Source organism: Solanum pennellii, chromosome 5, assembly GCF_001406875.1.
Source record: "Solanum pennellii chromosome 5, SPENNV200".
NCBI classification, from domain to species: domain Eukaryota; kingdom Viridiplantae; phylum Streptophyta; class Magnoliopsida; order Solanales; family Solanaceae; genus Solanum; species Solanum pennellii.
In genome coordinates this window covers 7494779-7514091 of record NC_028641.1, presented here as the reverse complement: position 1 = coordinate 7514091, position 19313 = coordinate 7494779, and the positions used below count along the sequence as shown (strand labels likewise).

The 19313-nt window shown below is 37.3% G+C and overlaps 2 protein-coding genes across 3 annotated transcripts; one reads left to right on the top strand and one right to left on the bottom strand.

Moving 5' to 3' along the window:
* The first annotated feature begins 824 nt into the window (after positions 1 to 824).
* LOC107020843 (protein-tyrosine-phosphatase MKP1-like) lies at positions 825 to 4919 on the top strand. Its single transcript, XM_015221356.2, has 4 exons — positions 825 to 880; positions 962 to 1008; positions 1521 to 4199; positions 4375 to 4919. Exons 3-4 carry the CDS (start codon positions 1668 to 1670, stop codon positions 4462 to 4464), a joined length of 2622 nt encoding a protein of 873 aa, XP_015076842.1. The 5' UTR covers positions 825 to 880; positions 962 to 1008; positions 1521 to 1667; the 3' UTR covers positions 4465 to 4919.
* Positions 4920 to 5531: 612 nt separating this feature from the next.
* On the bottom strand, positions 5532 to 18939 carry LOC107020749 (coilin). 2 transcript variants are annotated; one of them, XM_015221228.2, is made up of 16 exons: positions 18586 to 18939; positions 17063 to 17127; positions 16645 to 16977; positions 16340 to 16513; positions 15570 to 15642; positions 9742 to 9843; positions 9565 to 9666; positions 9414 to 9479; positions 9164 to 9338; positions 8636 to 8667; positions 7139 to 7708; positions 6869 to 6940; positions 6654 to 6794; positions 6358 to 6505; positions 6189 to 6236; positions 5532 to 6070 (listed from the first exon to the last, which is right to left on the bottom strand). In XM_015221228.2, the coding sequence occupies exons 1-16, from the start codon at positions 18775 to 18777 to the stop codon at positions 5886 to 5888; spliced, it is 2478 nt and encodes an 825-aa protein (XP_015076714.1). In that variant the 5' UTR covers positions 18778 to 18939; the 3' UTR covers positions 5532 to 5885. The 2 variants fall into 2 exon arrangements, with proteins under 2 accessions (XP_015076714.1, XP_015076715.1); XM_015221229.2 differs by having other exon boundaries at positions 9438 to 9479.
* Between the last annotated feature and the right edge of the window lie 374 nt (positions 18940 to 19313).

Genomic DNA, 19313 nt, shown 5'->3' with positions numbered 1-19313 from the left:
CCCCCCCACCCCCACCCAACCCAACCCAAAAATGAATAAGTAGAATATTGACCTATCTTTTCTTGTTTCAAACAATTATTAGGAAAAATATATATTTTAAATCGATAGTTAGAGGGTATTTTAAGATTAAAAAAATATTCTTATAAAAGTATTTTCATAAAACTAAAAATATCATGAGAGATAACATTGATCCATTCTAAATACTCATTTAGTTCACCTTTATTTCTTCACTATACTTAAATATGTGTCCAGTTATATTTATTCAATTAAAAAAATTAAAAAATAATTTATTTATTTTGCCCTTGCTATTATATAAGAGACTAATACATTTTTCAAAGCATATATTTAAAAGAAGAGTATTGTAGTAATATTACTTTTATCATTCTCAGGATTTATATCAAGTCAATAGGGAAAAATTATAATTAAATAATTTTTTTACCTTTTGGGGTGGCGAAGTGATTTGGGCTTGGAACTTCCATGTTGAAGATTTCAAATTCGAAATCTCTTGCCAACGACAGTAAGAAGTTTGTCTTCTGGGTCGAGCTCGTCGTGCCGGACTTGCCTAGTCGAGATTACCTCTCCTTTATAATTTGTGAGTTATTCTATAGGAGCGAGGATTTTTTCATGTGCGTACCAAAAGAATAGCCACTGCGGATTTCCTGTTATAAAAAAAAATAATTAAACAAAATTTTCATGTTGGAAAAATAATGAAATAATGACGTGGCAGTTTGACCAATTCTATTTTGAGTTTATAAAGTGCCAGGGTGTCATATTCACTTTTTGTTTGGCTTACCTGCGACTCCGACTCTCAATTCTCTCATCTTTCTTTTTCTTCTTTTCTCTCTCTCTCTATGCATTCATCAAAACAAGCTTTGAATTGGTAAAATTCTACATTTATTTTTCTCACCTTTTTTTTTTTCATATAATCATATCATTTTATTTTTTTATAATTTTTTTGCAGTAATTTTCTGGATTTTTTTTTTCAAGAATCAAATGTCTGCCTTTCCAGTGAGTTTCTTATGACTACTGTTTTTTTTTTATTTCTATTAATTAGTAATATTTTATGTAATTCAATAGCTTGAATATTTGAATGGAATTTTTTTTAATTTTATTTTACGTTGAATTTCTGTCCCCCTCCATAATAGCCGTTGTTTCAGGACGTTTACCAAGTCTTCTATCTGTTTGATTTGTTCTTAAACGTGTTGAAATTAGACAAGTGTGTTCAAGGGTTTAAGGTGAGGAAATGTCATAAAGTTTGAATCCTTGTGTTGTTTGATTCAACTTTGAACAGCTACAAAGGGAAATTTCATTTCAATTCTCGATGAAAAGTTTTATTTATTTTTTTACCTCAAAGTTCACTTTTGGTTCTTTCTTGTTTAAACTTTGAGTAGACACCAAAAGAGTCATTTATAAGGTTCTTGTTACTTTTCCTAGGATGATTCTCATGTGGGATTCTTGAATTCTAGATAAAAATTTGATCTTTTTCACCTCAACTTCAGTATTTGATGTGTTTCTTATAGGTATAGGTCATCTGGATTGTTATTGAATTTGTTCAATTTCAGTTTAGACTTGGGTGTCTTGTCCATGTGGTCAGCATATCCCAAATTGAGTCTTTCTTGAACATACACACCCTATATGGCTGTGATTGGTTACTTTGAAGTTTAGAAATGTTGGAGGTAGATGAGAAGGATAGGGTACCAGCTGGTGGGAATCGGAAAACATATGCACGGTCTATTTCGTGGTCCGATAGGTCACCTACCAAGTCCAGTGCCAAACCACAATGGAACAGCAAAGCACGGGCTTGTTTGCCACCCCTTCAGCCTCTTTCCATTACTAGACCAACTGCTGAGGAGTGGCCTAGGGCTGGATCAGATGATCTTGGTGTATGGCCTAATCCCTCTACTCCTGGTGTAAGGCTTGGATCATTCAGCACTCATGAAGGTTCAGATACTAAGCAGGCTCCGCGAGAATTTGAATTCAAGAAAGATAAGCTTGCTTTCTTCAACAAGGAGTGTTCTAAGATTGTGGATCACATCTACTTAGGAAGTGACACTGTGGCAAAGAATAGAGACGTTCTCCGTGAGAACGGAATCACTCATGTCTTAAACTGTGTAGGGTTTAGTTGTCCTGAATACTTTAAGGATGATCTTGTATACAAGACACTTTGGCTACAGGATAGCCCCACTGAGGACATCACAAGTATTCTTTATGATGTCTTTGATTACTTTGAAGATGTTCGTGAACAAGGTGGGAGTGTCTTTGTACACTGCTTCCAGGGGGTGTCCCGATCAGCCTCCTTGGTGATTGCATATCTTATGTGGAAAGAGGGGATGAGCTTTGAAGATGCATTCCAGCATGTCAAAGCTGCAAGAGGAGTGACAAACCCGAATATGGGTTTTGCATGCCAACTGTTGCAGTGCCAGAAACGAGTGCATGCTCTACCTGTAAGTCCTACTTCTGTGCTAAGGATGTATAGGATGGCACCTCACTCCCCGTATGATCCCCTTCATTTGGTGCCAAAGATGTTGAGTGAGCCAGGAGCTGAAGGACTTGATTCTCGTGGAGCCTTCCTTGTTCTTATTCCTTCTGTTATATACGTGTGGATAGGGAAGCATTGTACCTCGGTAATGTCAGATAATGCCAAGGCTGCAGCCTTTCAGGTAATCCGCTATGAAAAGGCCCAAGGTCCTGTCTTAATTATCAATGAAGGCAAAGAGCCTTCTGATTTTTGGAGTGCGATTAGTCAGGAAAGCTTCTTTTCTGGTGGTTGTGGCAAAGAAAAGAACAAGGTGGAAGCCAGTTTATTATCTGAAAATGACTTGATTACTGATAATATCAGCCAGTGTATTGGTCAAAAGAATGAATATGATCTTGATTTTGAAATTTTCTGCAAAGCACTCGCCGGTGGGGTTGTTCCACCTTTTCCATTGTCAGGTACTGAATCTGAGACATGTCTTCCCGCAAGACAGAATGGATGGAGTAGATTGAGACGGAAGTTCTCCAGTGGAATAATGAAAGAATTTATCACAGCTTCCAAGTTATACAGTCATACTGGCATAACAAGTCCTGTACTTGATAAGATAGACACCATTAAAGAACTCTCTCCTGCTTTGCCTTCATCACCTTCAAGTCCTCAGTGTGGATCACCAGATTCTTTCTCTTCTTATGCAACCAGCAGTCCAAGTTGGACAAAGGATCCTTGTAGAGATGTGGAAAACCCTGGTCTTGATACAGAGCCTGTGTCGCCATCTCCTTCATTTAGCTCACTTGATTCTCTCTCTTGTTTTCTTGTTAGTAAACCAAAGTCTAATGCCACATCCCCGTCACTCTCACCTTCAACCTCAGATTACTCCAGTTCTTTCACCTTTTCTCCCTCCTCTTCCAATTGGTCTGACTTGGCATACCTATCTGCACAGCCTTCACCCACGAGATTTGAACATGAGGATCCTAATTTTGTGAAGAATGATTTCTTCAAAGTAAGTTCATCTTTACTTTGTAAAGGATCACCCTTTCCAGCAGCAGAGGAAGCATTTCCAACCAGTCGTGCTCTTAGACGGGCAAACAGTTGTTTACAGTACAAAGAAACTTCCCCTTCACTAGCAGAGCGTAGAGGCAGTCATCCTCCTCCTATGATGATGTTACGTTCCAATGATGATTCCGCTCAAATTTCAGTGAAATTGGTGAGAACATCATCATTTTCTCTTCCTAATTTTGAAGACGATACAATGAAGTGTGTTGAGTGTGACAGCCTTAATGACGGAGATTTTGTTGATACTAGTAAAGAGGAGCTAATGTTAGATGCTGAGAATTTGATTACTGACAATCAACTCCAAAATGGAGTTCAACCTGTAGATGATGTATCTGGCAGTTTCAATGACCATCCAATTGGCATTCCCATCCGAGTTGCAGAAACAACTGATTTAGGTCTTTACCAGTGGCCTTCTATGCATAAATTAGGCTTGTCTTCTGTGGTTTTCGATTCAAGGTCCGTTTATATCATAGTCATTCCTGACTTGAGTTTAGATGAAAATAGTTCCAGTAGTTTGTACATCTGGATTGGGCGTGATGTGCAATGGAAGGAAAGTTCAGATCAAGTGATCAACAATGATTCCATGTGTGAAGATAATCATGTCCATTGGGAGAAAGTTGGACGCAGTTTTATTATTCAGAAGGGCCTGGCCACTAGCTCTCTAGTTCAGGTACTTATTCTGCCTCTTTTTAATTAAAAACGAAACAGAATTTCCTTATGTGTCCGTTGTTACTTACTTGAATAGATGCAGTCGTCCTATGTTAAATTTATCAAGTGGACATTGATCTATTGTCATTTTTCACAAATCATTAATTAGAACTACTTGTTATTTGACTTGAATGCAGATAGTGAAAGAAGGTGAGGAACCTGAGCAGCTTCTTAAGCATCTGCCGCGTTTCTCATTTGACAAGGCATTAGATGTTGGGGTCAAGTAGGTTTTGATAAAAATGCCGCGGATACCATCTGAGGTATGCAAAATCCTTGCTTTTTAGTCCTTCTGGCAAGGATCTTTGGTTAGTGAGCATCCCAAGCAGTAAAAGTCAAAGGTTTCTGCTTGTGTGATGTTGAATGATACAAAGAGAGGATTAGATTTCTCTCGTCGAAGGACATGTACAGGGAAGAAGTTGCTGTATAGGAGGAGTTGATAAGTATATATACTACTCTTGTTGAAAAATAAGTATACTGGTCCCTTTTCCCTATCTATACCATCCAACTACATTCAGTAACAAAAGGTGTAATGTAATAGTCCCTGCATTGGGACATTTAGCATTGTTACATACCCAAATTCTCTCAAGTGTTTTCTATCATAAATTGTTCAATGTAGATTGGGGCTTCTTTGGCTCCACAGCTTCTTCAATATTGGAATATGAACGTGCATGGGTAACAAAGATATCAACTGTTTTTTTCCTTGTAGAACTTTGAATAGAGTATGAAAAAATAAGAATATTTGAAGTTATCCACCAAAGAAAAATACTATACCACACTAGATGTTGCATGTTGGAAGAAATAAAAATGGGTTTATTCAAAAAAAAATTGATTGGATTACTAATTCTTGAGTGCATTGTGACAACCCACATAATTTGAAGAAATAGATTTTGGTTATTAGGTTTTGTTACAGTATCATGTTTCTGGGATATACCAGCGAAGATAGAGATAAAATCTGATATACATAATTCTTCTTGGACTTCACTTGTGGAATATATAGTATTGTAAACACTACTATTTTCGATTTTGTATGTAACATGTTTCTTAGGAAAGATGGAGAATTTAGGATGAAGGGGAAGTGGGGCTGATGAGTGAAGAAGAAGATTAATTACAATCTTAAAATTATTTTTTAATTGAAGCATATATAATCAATGTAATAAACACTGTAAGCTTGTAAAAATAATTAAATGAACCAACGAGACAAATTAGTCAAATATTATCTACATTAGTATTGTAATTAAGTAAAAACATCAAACAAAGGGAGGTAAGTGTAATATCGTAAGCTAGGTAAGTGAAATGAGGCCAAACCTAAGAGGTCTCCAAAATTATAAATAAAGGTACATCCGACACTTATATTTCATTCCAAAAATTTAACAGGATCCCAGAGTTTTACTGGAATGCAGATATAGAGCTTTTCATATCCTTGAATTCCTTTACACTAACGCGCAACCCAAATTTAAGAAACAGTACATAAAGGGGTGCATCAACAACTCCAATTACACACTGCAAACCTTCCTGGGTAATTTCATGATCGAGAAGTTAAAACATAGTTAATTATTCTCTTCGTTAGCGAGAATTTTGCAAAACTTAAAGAGAATGAAACAGGTTAATATACGATAATATGAACAAAATATGCAACTGCAACTTCATCTTATATTTTCTTTTGGGATCTAAGGAAGGCCATTGTAGGGCCTAGCGCAGTGCCTCTCATGGGTCGATATGACCAAGGGCTCTTTCCAGTACTTGCCTTATCCCAATTACTTTCCTGAGCTAATTCTGCCTTCTTGGACTTTAGAGTATCACTGAATTGCTCCCACAGGTTTACTCCGCCATTTTCTGTAATTCAAATTGATCATTGGTGTGCATAGTCAGGATCTAGCTATGAAATTAGACACTATAATGGATTCCAAAAATCACTACTCATCTCAGGAATCCGTGAAAGATTAGTTCACACCTGAAGGGGTAGATCGTGTTTGTTTTCCATTGCTTACTTCTCCAGCTCCTGTAATAGTAAAATGTAAGGTCATGAAAGAAAATGAAAAGTACTAAGATTTTCATGTTTGCATCTCCCAGCTTTAACATTCCCATTCCTTAAGCATGCATGGGAAAACAACAAAAATTACCAGGAACTGGAGTTTCATTTTTCTTTTTACTGCTTCCAAGCACTGGAGTGGACTCATTGGCAGCAGAACCCTCAATAACCCCATCATGTACTCCTTGATCTGGAGTACTATTCATCAGACGAACTTCAAGAAGCGCTGAAAATTCTATCTGCAAAAAGGCGTGGTTTGTATTGAGAAGAGTCACATGCATTAAACCTATGGACTCTGCATCCTAGAGGATGGCAACTTAAATTCACACGAAATATGCATAAATATAGATCACCACGCATAAGAGTGAGTCAATTTTACTGAAGTACCTCCAAAGATCCGTCTTCATTATAAATAGAGCTATCTGGTTGCTTTGAAGACTCATCCTCAGTACAAATGACTGGAAATTCAGCTACTGGCATCAGCAGAACTCTATTTGCTTCAGAATTATACGATGATATTTTCCCAACCTACAGCAGAACATCAAATACAATCATGATTTACATCAATCAGAAGTACATGATATGATGGAGACAACTTATACCCGATAGGAGGAAACTTCAGGGGTCCAGGTTGATGATAACTCAAGCAGCCGGTATGCAATCACAAGACCTTCCTGCCAAATTAAAAAACAGTTTTTCTAAATACAAAATTGTGGTCACCCAAATCAATACATCAACCACCCAATGTCCGGAGTTTTGGGTAGTGTAGATTGTCAGCTGCTTTGTGTGAGTCTCATTAGTCTAAAATTAACAGCAGATATCAGTGCAACAGATACTGAAGGCTATAGATGCATTAAAAAACAAGAACAAACCTTGGGCAGGCCAGAAAGAAAAGGAAGTGTATTGAAGTCAATCGATCCATTAAAATGAGGCTCCTTTTCACCATTCAACATCTCAGGATGTTTTTTGTTTGAATCTAGAGAATCATTCTTTTGGGAAAATGAAACATTCTCTTCGCCCCAGTTCTGTCTATTACGATTTATTATCTCGGGATGTTCTTTGTTTGAATCGAGAGAATCATTCTTTTGGTAAAACAAGTTTTTCTCTTGGCTCCATTTCTGTCTCTCACGGTTCATCATATCAGGATGTTCTTTGCTTGAACCTGGAGAATCATTCTTTTGGGCAAATGAAATATTCTCTTGGCCCCATTTCTGTCTTTTACGATTCATTATCTCAGGATGTTCTTTGTTTGAACTAAGGGAATCATTCTTTTGGGAAAATGAGTCTTTCTCTTGGACCCATTTCTGTCTCTCACGATTCATCATATCAGGATATTCTTTGTTTGAACCTAGAGAATCAGTCTTTTGGGGAAATGAAACTTTCTCTTGGCCCCATTTCTGTCCCTTTTTCTTGCTCATCATACCATTCCACTTGAAACTTTCCTGCACGTAACTTGGAAATTCATTACGCAAGAAGAGAAAAGTTATCCCATTAAGAAACACATATATTTCATTTCACGAAACATGCCTACCACTAGTCATGTCTGACACACTGTAACCTATGTCATTATGCTAATCAAAGATGATGCAATTTCCAGCAGAAAATGTGTCAAATAATTTTTACCAAGGAGACCAATTTTCTGGTTTTTGCACCATCACATCTAGAAGGAATACTTTTAACATTTTTGTATGATTTCAGTACAGAAACGAATTATCTAATCGAAGAAAAAGGGGAAAAGGGAGGACCAAGCATCCTATTGAAGATAATTAAATACCTATACAGCAAACAGTGGCCACTTTGTAGAGGACAAACATGTCTATGCAATGACAATTAGTGAAGCAATTCTAAAATATCCACCAACAATGAAATACTATAGAAACATTATAACGATTGCAACAGATGAAACACAAATATTCAAATGGATGAAAATAGGAATGACAGATTATTTTCCTTTCTCCAATCTGTTAGTATAACACAACATATAGCATTTGTTATCCAACATCTGAAATATGGAAAAAACCAATACGATTAATAGCATTATGCAAGCTTCTAGAAAATATATATGCATGACTTAGTTTTGTAGCACAATCTCATTTTCTGGTAATGTTCATCATGGAAAAATTATGTGTGAATCCTCCCATTTTCTCCCGCTTTATCTTTCATGTAACCTTCCATTAAGCCTTTAAGCAATACAAGGTTAAATTTTCAATGGCTTGACCCATTGGAATTCTGCACAAGATATTCTTTACAAATGGTATGCTCAAAAACTTGGATTTCAAGATTTAAAACTCTTCTTTCAGAATAGAGATACAACATTCAAGAAGCAATCAAGAAAAAGAGCATCATAGAACAACTTGAGCAAAACGTACCATTTCTTCTTGACTCTGCTTTGAAACTTGTTCTGCAACATCCAGAAGATATATCCATATGTTAGATCTTTTCCATAAAATTAAAAAAGATACAAGACTGACAACATTGAATCAGAGTCATTTTTCATAGAGGAAAAAAAGAGAATCAGATTCATTTTCTAGAGCAGGCAAGGAATAATAATACACAATCGTGAATCCCATCACCTGCAAAAAAGAGGAGAGGAAGCAAACAAGGAAAACCAATAACTGATAAGCAACTACAAGTTATATTAAATCAAACCCCACTGCACCAGTCATATGCCGCACCGATTTGAGCATCTTATACCGATTCCCTTGGCCGGACAGAACAAAGATTAATGCCAAGCACCAAAATTTTGACCCACTTTAACTTGAATCAGCTTATAATTTGAATCATTTGATAAAATACAGGATTGCATAATAGTTACTGAAGTGGGAGAGAGTTACAGGTTAATATAAATATGTCTGTATTGGAAGACCACGTAGTCTAAACAAAGAGGGGTAGAAGACCTTTTCCAACAGGTTCAAAGCGAATATGCCCAGGCCTTATTTCAACTGGAACAACTTCATCTTCTGAGTCACTATTTTGACATGATTGTCCACACGATTTGCTTTTCTCTTCTGCGTGCTTTTCTTCGTTTGTATCTCCATTCTTATCTTCACTATGAAATTGCTTCCTATGCAGCTACATACTCATGAATTGTCAACAGAAACAGAAGTATATAGCAGATAAATAGTTTGTTTATGTTTGATCACTCACAAGTCCCTTTGGTTGGCCAGTTACCTCTTCTTTTTTAGTTTTAGTTTTCTGCTGCTTCCCATTTCGCTGCAAAGTTTGTTGAGTCAAGTTTCCAGTACATGACGCAGAAGTAACAGGAATGTATGTTTTATCAATATACATTACTACTCACGTGTCCCAGAAGTTGACCATTAGCCCCGTCATTCAATCGCCCCTTTGGTTGGCAGCTAGGCTCTCCCTTTCCAGCTTTAGCCTGCATTTCTTTCCAGTTCCGCTGAAAAATTTACCCAGCAATAGTTACATTGTGTGGCAGTAATATTTGACATATTTGCACCATTAGATCACTTACCAGCCCTTCCGATTCAGCATCTGCATTCTTCTCCTTAATTTTGGCCATCTCTCGCAACCATCGCCTTTTAGCAGATTTTCTCTTGGCACTTCTACTGGGGCCCTGACAGAGAATTGACATTTTAAGTACTTGAAGACAATTAATCAGATCTTAAAAGTAAATTTGAGAAATGCAATCGCCATGATTTTATGTTTATTTTGGATATGTGAAGGTAAAGTTATCAGCGTACAGCGAGTCTATACTAATACACAAAATAAAGCAAATTAAACCACAAACAACATCCAGCTAGCCAAAAAAACACTATTGTACTAGCTTCACAATGCTATATAGTGTTTTAATACACGATGCCACCGAGATAATTAAGGTAACAACATCATAAATGATTGGCACAAAGGGAGTGTAAAAGTAGGAAACATTTACAAAAAGGTCTAGTACCCCATTACAAGGATCCCATGATGTCTAAAATAGAAACTACATCTGAGAAACCTTCTTTACACAAAAAGTGAAATTTCAAAATACAATTCATCTTAGTCTTCTGCTCAGTGCTGACAATGCCTACAGAACATCTTGAGTTTCTCTCCCTCCAGATGGTCCATCAAATGCATCTTCACATTAGACTCCACTAGCTCTTCTGCTTTGCCATGCTCCCAAGGATCATTTTAACTGGTTAGTATTTGCCCAGTTGTTCTAGGCATAGTCCATTTTCAAACATTTCATACTCATGAATAGTTTCCATATAATGTCAGTGACTATGCAGTGCTAAAACAGATGATTGTTGGTTTCATCTTATTTCTCACACAAAAAAAATCGAGAGCAAATTGCATACCCTTCTACTTTAGGTTATTTGGGTCTGAACATCTGTTACCACTAGCAAACAAAAACATACTACCTTCTAGGGTATCTTCAACTTAAAAATGTGCTTCCAGTGCCAGCAATCTAGCTGCTGTCCAGTGTAGTTTAGGTCTGCACGAGAGGACTTTTACAGTGCAAATACCTTTGCTATTCTTCTCCAGATTAACTGGTATGCCTGCAGAGAAGTGCCCTTAAAATTCTCCAGCATTTTAAAGAAATTAAATGGCTTCCTGATTTCCCAATCATTGTGAAATTTTCTAAAAGTTAGGTTCCATCCATTTGACTTCACACCATGGCTACAGTTGCATTCTGGTGTTGTATCAGACTGAAAATGTCAGGGAAAAGTTCTCTGAGTGTGTCATGACCTATTCAGCTATTATTTCAGAAAGAGGTATTCAGGCCATTTCCGATCTGATGATTATTTACAAAAAAAGGGCCAAAGGATCCTGATTCACTTACATACACTTACGCCCTAAGTGGAGGACACCATTTTTAAGCACCAAGATCCTTCAATCCCATATATTTTACTGACTGCCCATCTCCATACAGCATGAACCGCCATTTGGAATCTTCATAACTATTTCATCAGAAGACACTTGTCGTGTTGCCTCGGGTTCCTTTACCTACCAGCCTCTTGGGATTTCATTTCACCAAAACAAAATTTGAGGAAACAGAAGGATACATTTTGAATATCTACAGGCAAGTCGCACAACCGCACAAGAGGGGGGATTTTAATCATGTGGGATAGCAGAATTGGGAAAAGAGAGCTCATATGCACTGGTATTCACTCGTTAACATGTAGCTTCAAAGCAGTGGCACCTCTCATGGTGTTTAACTGGAGTTTATGCTCCAAACTCTAGAAGAAAAAGACTTGATTTATGGGAGGAAATTGGAGCTGCCAGGGAACTATGTGGTGACTATTGGTAGCTTGTGGAGATTTCAACAAAACCAGATTCACCTCTGAAGAGAAGAATGCCACTCACATTCCAAAAGTAAGTCAGATTTGTCAAATTTCATGGAGGAAATGGAGCTGATAGGCCCTCCTCTCAATGGTAGGCAATTCACTTGGGCATGGGGAGGCAGTCAGGACTCAGCAATCTAAGATAGAATTTAGAAATATCAAATATACAATTCTTCCTAAGGTCATCACAGCTCACTGGCCTATATCCTTGAGATGCGGGAATTGGGACAATACTAAGTCTTATTTTAAATTTGAAAGCTGGTGGCTAAGAGTGGATGGTTTCAAAGAGCAGGTTACATACTGGTGAGATCCCTTCGAACCTTAAGGTAGACCAGACCACATTCTAGCAAGTAAGTTTAAGGCTCTGAAGATCAAACTAAAAGAATGGAATCTGGTTATTACGGGGAACTTGACAATGAAAAAGAACAACATTATCAATCAAATGACAGTGATTGACAATGCACAACGATAACGAAATCTAAGAAGTGGCTTTAAAAGCTAAACTCTCAACAGAACTTGAAGAAGTGGCTATATATGATGAAGTACATCGAAGGCAAAGATCCAGATTAACAAAACTACAAAATTCTTCCAAAGATCTCCAAATGCTAATAAGAGAAACAACTACATTGACCACCTAGTGGTTGAAGGAGAATTTAGTGGAGACTAGAGATATCAAAGATGAAATAATCAGGTTCTACAACCAGATTCATACAGAAACAGAGGCTGAAACCTGGAGGCCTGGTTTCAATTTCACACAGAGGAGTGATTTCTGAAGCCACTGAGCAGGAAAGGGAATGGCTTCAGAGGCCTTTTGAGGAACAGGAGGTTCTGGATGTAATCAAGTTATATTCCACTAACAAAGCTCCAGGCCATATGGTTTCAACATGAGTTTCTGTACTCACTGCTGGGATATTACAAAAACAGACATCATATCGGCAATCCAGAACTTCCACATCCAAGAGTTCTTTCGAAAGAATTGTAATGCTTAAACAGATATTTGACATTTTAGAAAAATGTTTTTTAATTGATTTAGCAAAAAAGTAAGTTCTAATCTATTGGACGGACCTAGTGAAAATAAATTGAAAATGAGATCCACCATGCTCTCCTTGTCCTTAAACCCCTCTTTCCCACAGCCCTTGAAAGATGCCCCCAACAGTTGATTGATTGAGCTTGATGACATTTACATGAACCGATAAACTAGCCTTTTCCTGCACTTCCTCTTCACGGGATGTATCATCAATTTGAGCAGAGAAAGCTAGATACAGTATCCCAGTTGTCCTGTGATATCTACCCCACATGTATCTTCCCCCTCAACGTGAGCTGTTGCTTCAATTTCTTCAATCAGTTTCAGCATTTGGTCGTGCTTGACCACTCTGCTTAGACTACTTTGAACATTTTGGTAATTCCTCAGAGATTTAAGTCTCCATCCTCATGCAAACTTCCAGATTTTCCGCTGATCGTCAAGTACATCGGCTCCAAGTCCTGGGCTGATGAAATAGACTCGATAAGAGGCTCTGGGGTTAATCTCTTCAAAGAAGAGTTCAAACCCAGATCAGGACCAACTTTACTAGGCCCATTTCTTTATTTGTTTTGACCGGGGTAATCTAGCCAGATTGCCGGATCACCCAAGGAACCACAAAACACCATTCTTCCCTTTGTAAAAATCCATAGTAGGTTCCATTTGTGAACCTACAACATTCAAATTCCCATGAGAGCATGTGGCAACTTATATTAAGCCCTTCTGTTATGTCCATCAGTTCTTTAGCTAATGGACAAAAGAGCTTAACCCCTTTCCCCTTTGTTGCTTCGTTCTCAAGGATCCGGCAGCAGCTCTCCTAGAGTTACAACGTCGTCTCCCATGCCAGCCCCAACTCCCTCTCTGTCACCCTCCTTCTCCGATACATATCTGAACATAAGTGGCTTTGCGCACCAGATTGGTTGTGTATATATCAGATTCCCATCGGCTATGTCGATATTGTGAGGTATTTTTACCCGCTGGACCTCGTACCCTGATATGCGCTCATTGAAGATAAATTTTGGCTGTCTCCTCCTCATTTTCCAGCCAACCCCACACGTGTCTCCTATCTCCTTCATCACCTTCTTGTTCCAACGATGTAAAGGAAAACCTAAACTCCTAATCCAAAACCAGTCAACTATGGTGCTTGAGTGTACCGCATCCTTCGTCGGATACCACCAATCAAGTTATAAAGAAGACTCTGTCTTCTCCGATCATCCATCAAGACATGTTCAGCAGCTTTCAACTTTCCTCAACTTGAACTCAAAAGATAAAATGGTACCCATTAATATCATACACCTGAATGTTCAGGGCTCCCTTCCAACACCGTTGCTCCTAGTTTCTCACCTCATTGCATGAAGGGATCTCATCCCCACCACAGAATCAACCAACTAACCACCTGCACAGAAGATCTGGATTATCATCTTGAGAAAATACTTTTATCATAGTGATCTCTGTATCCACTAGCATCTTCCTTTGGGTCCATTTATTATTACAGAGCTTCCTTAAAGTTCCCCTCCCCTTCTGTAATTTTATGTATGTATCTCCACTTATAATAAATGCTCCTTGAGCACCTGCTTTTATGCTAATAAAATCTTCAAAAATTTTAGCAAGATTCCCCTACCCTTTATTAAATTTATTCTCTGAAATAATGACCTCAGAATTCAGAGATACCAAGTCCCTTGACAGCTATAACAGAAATGAACCTTTAATATTTGTTAAACTTAAAAGTTTTACCCATATTCTCTGAGGTTCTCCAAGTCTTTTGCGGACCTAAAGTAAGGCACCTTTGCTCAAGGTAAGCCTCCTCAATGAAAGTCACGCACTTCTCACCCAATCATATGACACTTCTGACTCTGAAATGGCTTCAGTAAGGTCGTAAGATTTTCACCAAATCTTTTATAGCATTTGTTTTCCATTAAAAGAAACAACAAAGTCGAATAGAGGAAAAGAAGAAGAAAAATGAGGAAGAATGAGAGATTCTGGCAACCAGACACCACCAAAAAAGAAGTCTGTAGGTCTGCAAGGGACCTTCCGAAGGTTACCTTGGGAAGAGTGCCTGGGAGCATTTTTTGAAAAAAAAAATTGCTACTGTTCTCTTCTTCATTGTTTTTCCGCATGACTTCTTCACTACTGTATTATTTCCTTTACATACTTGTTTATTGAGATGCTTTACTTGAGCCTAGGGTCTATAGGAAACACCCTCCCTACCTTCACCAGGTAGGGGGCTGCATACACACCCTCCCCAAACCCTACTTGTGTGATTACATTGGGTGTGTTGTTGTTGATGATGATGTTCGGCCAGCTAGACTGCTAGTCTGCTACAGCCCACAAGCATAGGGGTTGGGTAATCCTCCTGGCCAAGGTTGGAGAGATGGGTTCACACTGAGTGTTGCAGTTGGTATAAACCTGGGATTTCCCGGTAGAGACTCCTGACCTCAACCACTCAGTCATCCACTTGGGAACATACATCATATGATAGAGTGAAGCCATCTTATTGAGATACCATTTCCATATTCCATATTTTACATCTCATAGAAATCTAAGAATCCTTTGGTCTAAACCATGATTTACAACTGCATAAACCAGCTATTGTATGTCCCCTTCTGCTCAATATACCCATGATCTCTTTAGGTGAAGATGAAAATATTACCTCTCGAACACGTTAAAGTCCGCTCAAGATGTTAAACACTTAAATTGAACCATACTGGCAAATAGAAATAAGTTATGCAACTATAGAATCTGATCAATCTTATGGGAGTTTGACAAAGAGCAAGTGCCCCTTATTGATAATTGTTGTGATATCTAGCCTTTTTGAGTAAGCGTCTCATGCATAGTGAAGTTCAATATTAATCTAACTGCTTTCCACAGATTTGTGACATAGATCCACCAAAATTTAGGATTTTTTCCAAATTCCTTCCACCAATAGAATGATTATGTAAAGAATTGTATGTGAAGGAAAAAACAAAAGATGGATGGAAAAAGACAGCTATTACGAACCTTTTTTTTAGTCGCATCAGAGTTGGGGGGCACCTCTATATTCTCCTCGCCATTTTGTTGAAGCTCGTGTGTTCTACAAAAAGAGAGAAACTTTGAAACAAGGGAGACATCAAATACATTCATGCAAGAATAAAAAGAGACTAAACTCGCATTTGCAGATGCCTCTACCAGGCAAGAGACAGAGAAGGTATACATTTCACGAAAGTGTGGAGGTCTCCACAGCAAATGATAAGCAATCTTCGCAATTTTATACATAAATCTCACATTGTACTTTATAATTCTGATAACCCCGTTTTGTGTGATAAAGACTAACCTTGTCAAACGACCACAACCAAAAGTTAGAATTAGGGACACAGAATTTGAAATAATATGGAGCAGAAAAACAATTCAAACATTGACCTGCAGAACCTGCACTGGTAAACATACAAGCCTGGCAGGGAAAGATGGGTTGGTTCCTTTTAAATAGAACACTGAAGTCCAAACTCCAAACACAAAAAAATATTGTCCGTACAATAGAGCGACACACTGATACAGAAAGAAACTAGAAAAACGCATACGTAATCAAAGTACCAGGAAATGGAACTATGAGAGTCAATACCTTCAATTTTCTTTTAGTATTTTTATGAAAGAAACGGATCCTCAAACAAGAAATGACCACACAGCCAGTCCAAACAGTAATGCACCAAGAAGGTTTGCAAAAAGAGAACATATACCCAAAAAATATACTGTAATAATTCATAGAAAGAAATAATAGCTTCCAAAGGACATACTTCTTCGTGCTGGGTGTGATATGACTGTCCTCATTACTCTCAGCATTTCCTTTATTATTCTCCATATCTTTGTTATTTGAATCAGACACCTTCCGTTTCTTTCTAGTAAGATCTTCTTGTTTCTTGGTCTGCTCATCAAGCTTCTCCTTAACATCAGAACAGTGTTTCTTTTTCCTATGATGAGCAAAGATTTAAAAAAGTCATAATACTTACAAAAAAAAAGGATCAAGGATACTTACAAGGTGCATTTAAAAGCCACAAATCTAGGCAAGTCAAAAACACCAAAACGAGAAATCAAGAATTACTTTGAGCTAGGAAGCATTTCTGATGCTTTTCTTTTTTTGGAAATTGCATTGCCAGCCAAAGCATTTTCCTGGTGCGAAGTATCTTTCTCTGGTTCTGCCTCTTCCTCCTTTTCAGACTCATCTTCAGTCTCTTCGCTGTCACAAGACTCATAACATCCAGCACTATGATCAAATGCCTCATTTGCCAATAACAATGGTCCACCCTTTAAAGGTTGCTTCTCAACACTTTGGAGATTTTCAACTGCATTGGGACCATTATTTCTTTCGACAGCTAAAATCACATTCGGTCCATTATTTCCATCGATAGCTAAATGCCCTCTTTTCTTCTTCACGCTAAAAGTAAAAACCATATTAGAACATTCAATCTATATGAGAAACAGAGAAACCATGAGAGACAAATTTAAAAACAAACAAAAACCTGACTACATCTTTGTCCTCCAAAATACATGTTGACTCAAAAGGAGGCAAGACAAAACCATCCATCTGCATGCGATGACAAGACAAGACAGTGAGGACCAAGACAGCGAAAATGTTCTTTTTAGTTAGTCTAACCAAGCACACCAGAGAACATAGCGCTCAGAGAGGAAACCCGCAGCACTGAATAAAAAAAATGATAAGATAGGAGATACAGTTGAAGCAAACAAAGCAGTAATATCAGAAGGAAATAACTCAAGAACAGAAGGAAATGTCAAAAAGATAAGTTTATTCTTAACTTAGGATACATGCAGAAATCAAAGAAAATAGAATGAGACACTTACAGAGACAATAGAAATCAATCAAGTGAACATGAGAACCATAGTGCTAAGAAAAGAAAATCGACTAACACTCAGGGTGCATTTGGCATGGAAGAAGACATTCTCCATAAAGTTAGTGCTTGGTTAAGGTTGAGTTACTTGACTATACCCTTATCCATAACATTGGGAATAACTAACACTCAGGGTGCATTTGGCATGGAAGAAGACATTCTCCATAAAGTTAGTGCTTGGTTAAGGTTGAGTTACTTGACTATACCCTTGTCCATAACATTGGGAATAAGAATAGGTTTTGGTGTTACTCTCAAGTCTCAAAAGTTGACAGCAATGCCATTTGGTTCAAGCAAGTAACTGTGGAGAAAGAACTAAGATATTTGTAAGTGAAAACAACTTCCTGCAATAAGTGAACAAAACCATTTTATGAAAAAATATTTCTCCTGCGAAAATGTTCTCCACAATTCAAGGTAACCAAGCACTACAAAATGATTTCATCCAGGAAAGCATTTTCCAGTGAAATCTTTTCCTCCATATCAAAGACACCCAATTCAAAAATTACTCTAAGGCAGGGGTCACAGTTGAAGCAAACAAAGCAGCAATCAGCAGAAGAAAAAACTCAAAACCCAAAAAAGCTTCATCTTTTCTTCTTTTATTAAACTTTCGGGAACATGCAGAGATAGAAAGGAAGGAAGCAGCTACAGGCACCAACAAGATTGAAAAAAAAAAGAGCTATAGGCCATACTTAAGCAAACAAAAGAAGTAAACAACTCAAGAATGGAAGAAACATTAAAAAAAATCAACCTTTTTTCAACTTAAAAGCACATGCAAGGATAGTATAAAAGAGATAGGCAGTGAGTTTCAGAGACATCCACAACAGGGAATCCCAAAATGATAAGCTAGATGACATAACTGAAAGAAACAAAAGGGGCAATCAACAGGAAGAAAAGAAATCCAGAATGAAACAATACTTAGATAATTTCGTTAACTTAGGGCACATGCATAAGTTAACATTTGCAATGCATTGCTCAAAGAAGCAAAAACCACAACATCGGATCATAGCTTAATAAGCTAGAAGCATCAATTGAAGCAAACTAAAGCAGTAAACAACAGAAAATTTTCAAGAACAGAAGAAAACATTTCTAAAAAAATCAATTTTAATAAATCTAGGACTTGCAGAGGAAAAGAGAGTTACAGAGAGGAGGATGCCATTAGGACAAGAATCATGGAGCTGAAAAGTGTGGAGAAGATATGAAGAAAGATCAGAAACAGTTCTGTGCTGTTGGGGTTTGAGAAGAAGCCAAGTTTTTACGAAACCCTCAGATTTCTGCAAGTCGCTGAGAATGTCAGGGTCATTGAACGACAATCGAAGCCTAACGCCCTCCATTATTGCTCATGCAATAGAAAGAATCCGGCTTGGAGCTTTTGCAGATGAATTGTAGCTACACTCTTTTCACTTCCCTTTAGTTAAACCCTGGCAGCTTCCGGCATAAACCTCCCTAATTTGCCAACCACTCCGTTTTACCTTTTATTTTTTCTCTCTTTGTCCCAACTTAATTGGATATCTAAATTTATTTATTTTCACCATCTGTTTAGATTGACTTATGTATTTGATTTATTTTAATATTTTAATTTTAAAATAAGTATTTATAAGTATTTTTTAATTTTATTCAAACATTTTAAAATTATGTAAAAAATATTTTAACTTAAAATAAATCGATCCAAATAGACACTCAATCTTCAATATATATATATATATATATATATATATATATAAAAGTTATATTATAAATAATATGTAACTATCTTTTGCTATATTTTAAGGTTATGTATATTTTAATTTTTTTTTAATTGTGTATACTCTTAAGATTAACGAATGAATATGTGGCTTCATCAAAATGATGTTGCTTGGTATTATTTTAG

Bases quoted from the DNA above. Each gene is read 5' to 3' on its own strand.
- LOC107020843 (XM_015221356.2), top strand. From the start codon at position 1,668: ATGTTGGAGGTAGATGAGAAGGATAGGGTACCAGCTGGTGGGAATCGG. The intron at 4,200-4,374 runs GTACTTATTCTG...ACTTGAATGCAG, and splicing joins CCACTAGCTCTCTAGTTCAG to ATAGTGAAAGAAGGTGAGGA.
- LOC107020749 (XM_015221228.2), bottom strand. From the start codon at position 18,777: ATGGAGGGCGTTAGGCTTCGATTGTCGTTCAATGACCCTGACATTCTC. The intron at 15,643-16,339 runs GTATGTCCTTTG...CTCTTTTTGTAG, and splicing joins ATCACACCCAGCACGAAGAA to AACACACGAGCTTCAACAAA. The intron at 7,709-8,635 runs GTACGTTTTGCT...AGTTACGTGCAG, and splicing joins AGCAGAGTCAAGAAGAAATG to GAAAGTTTCAAGTGGAATGG.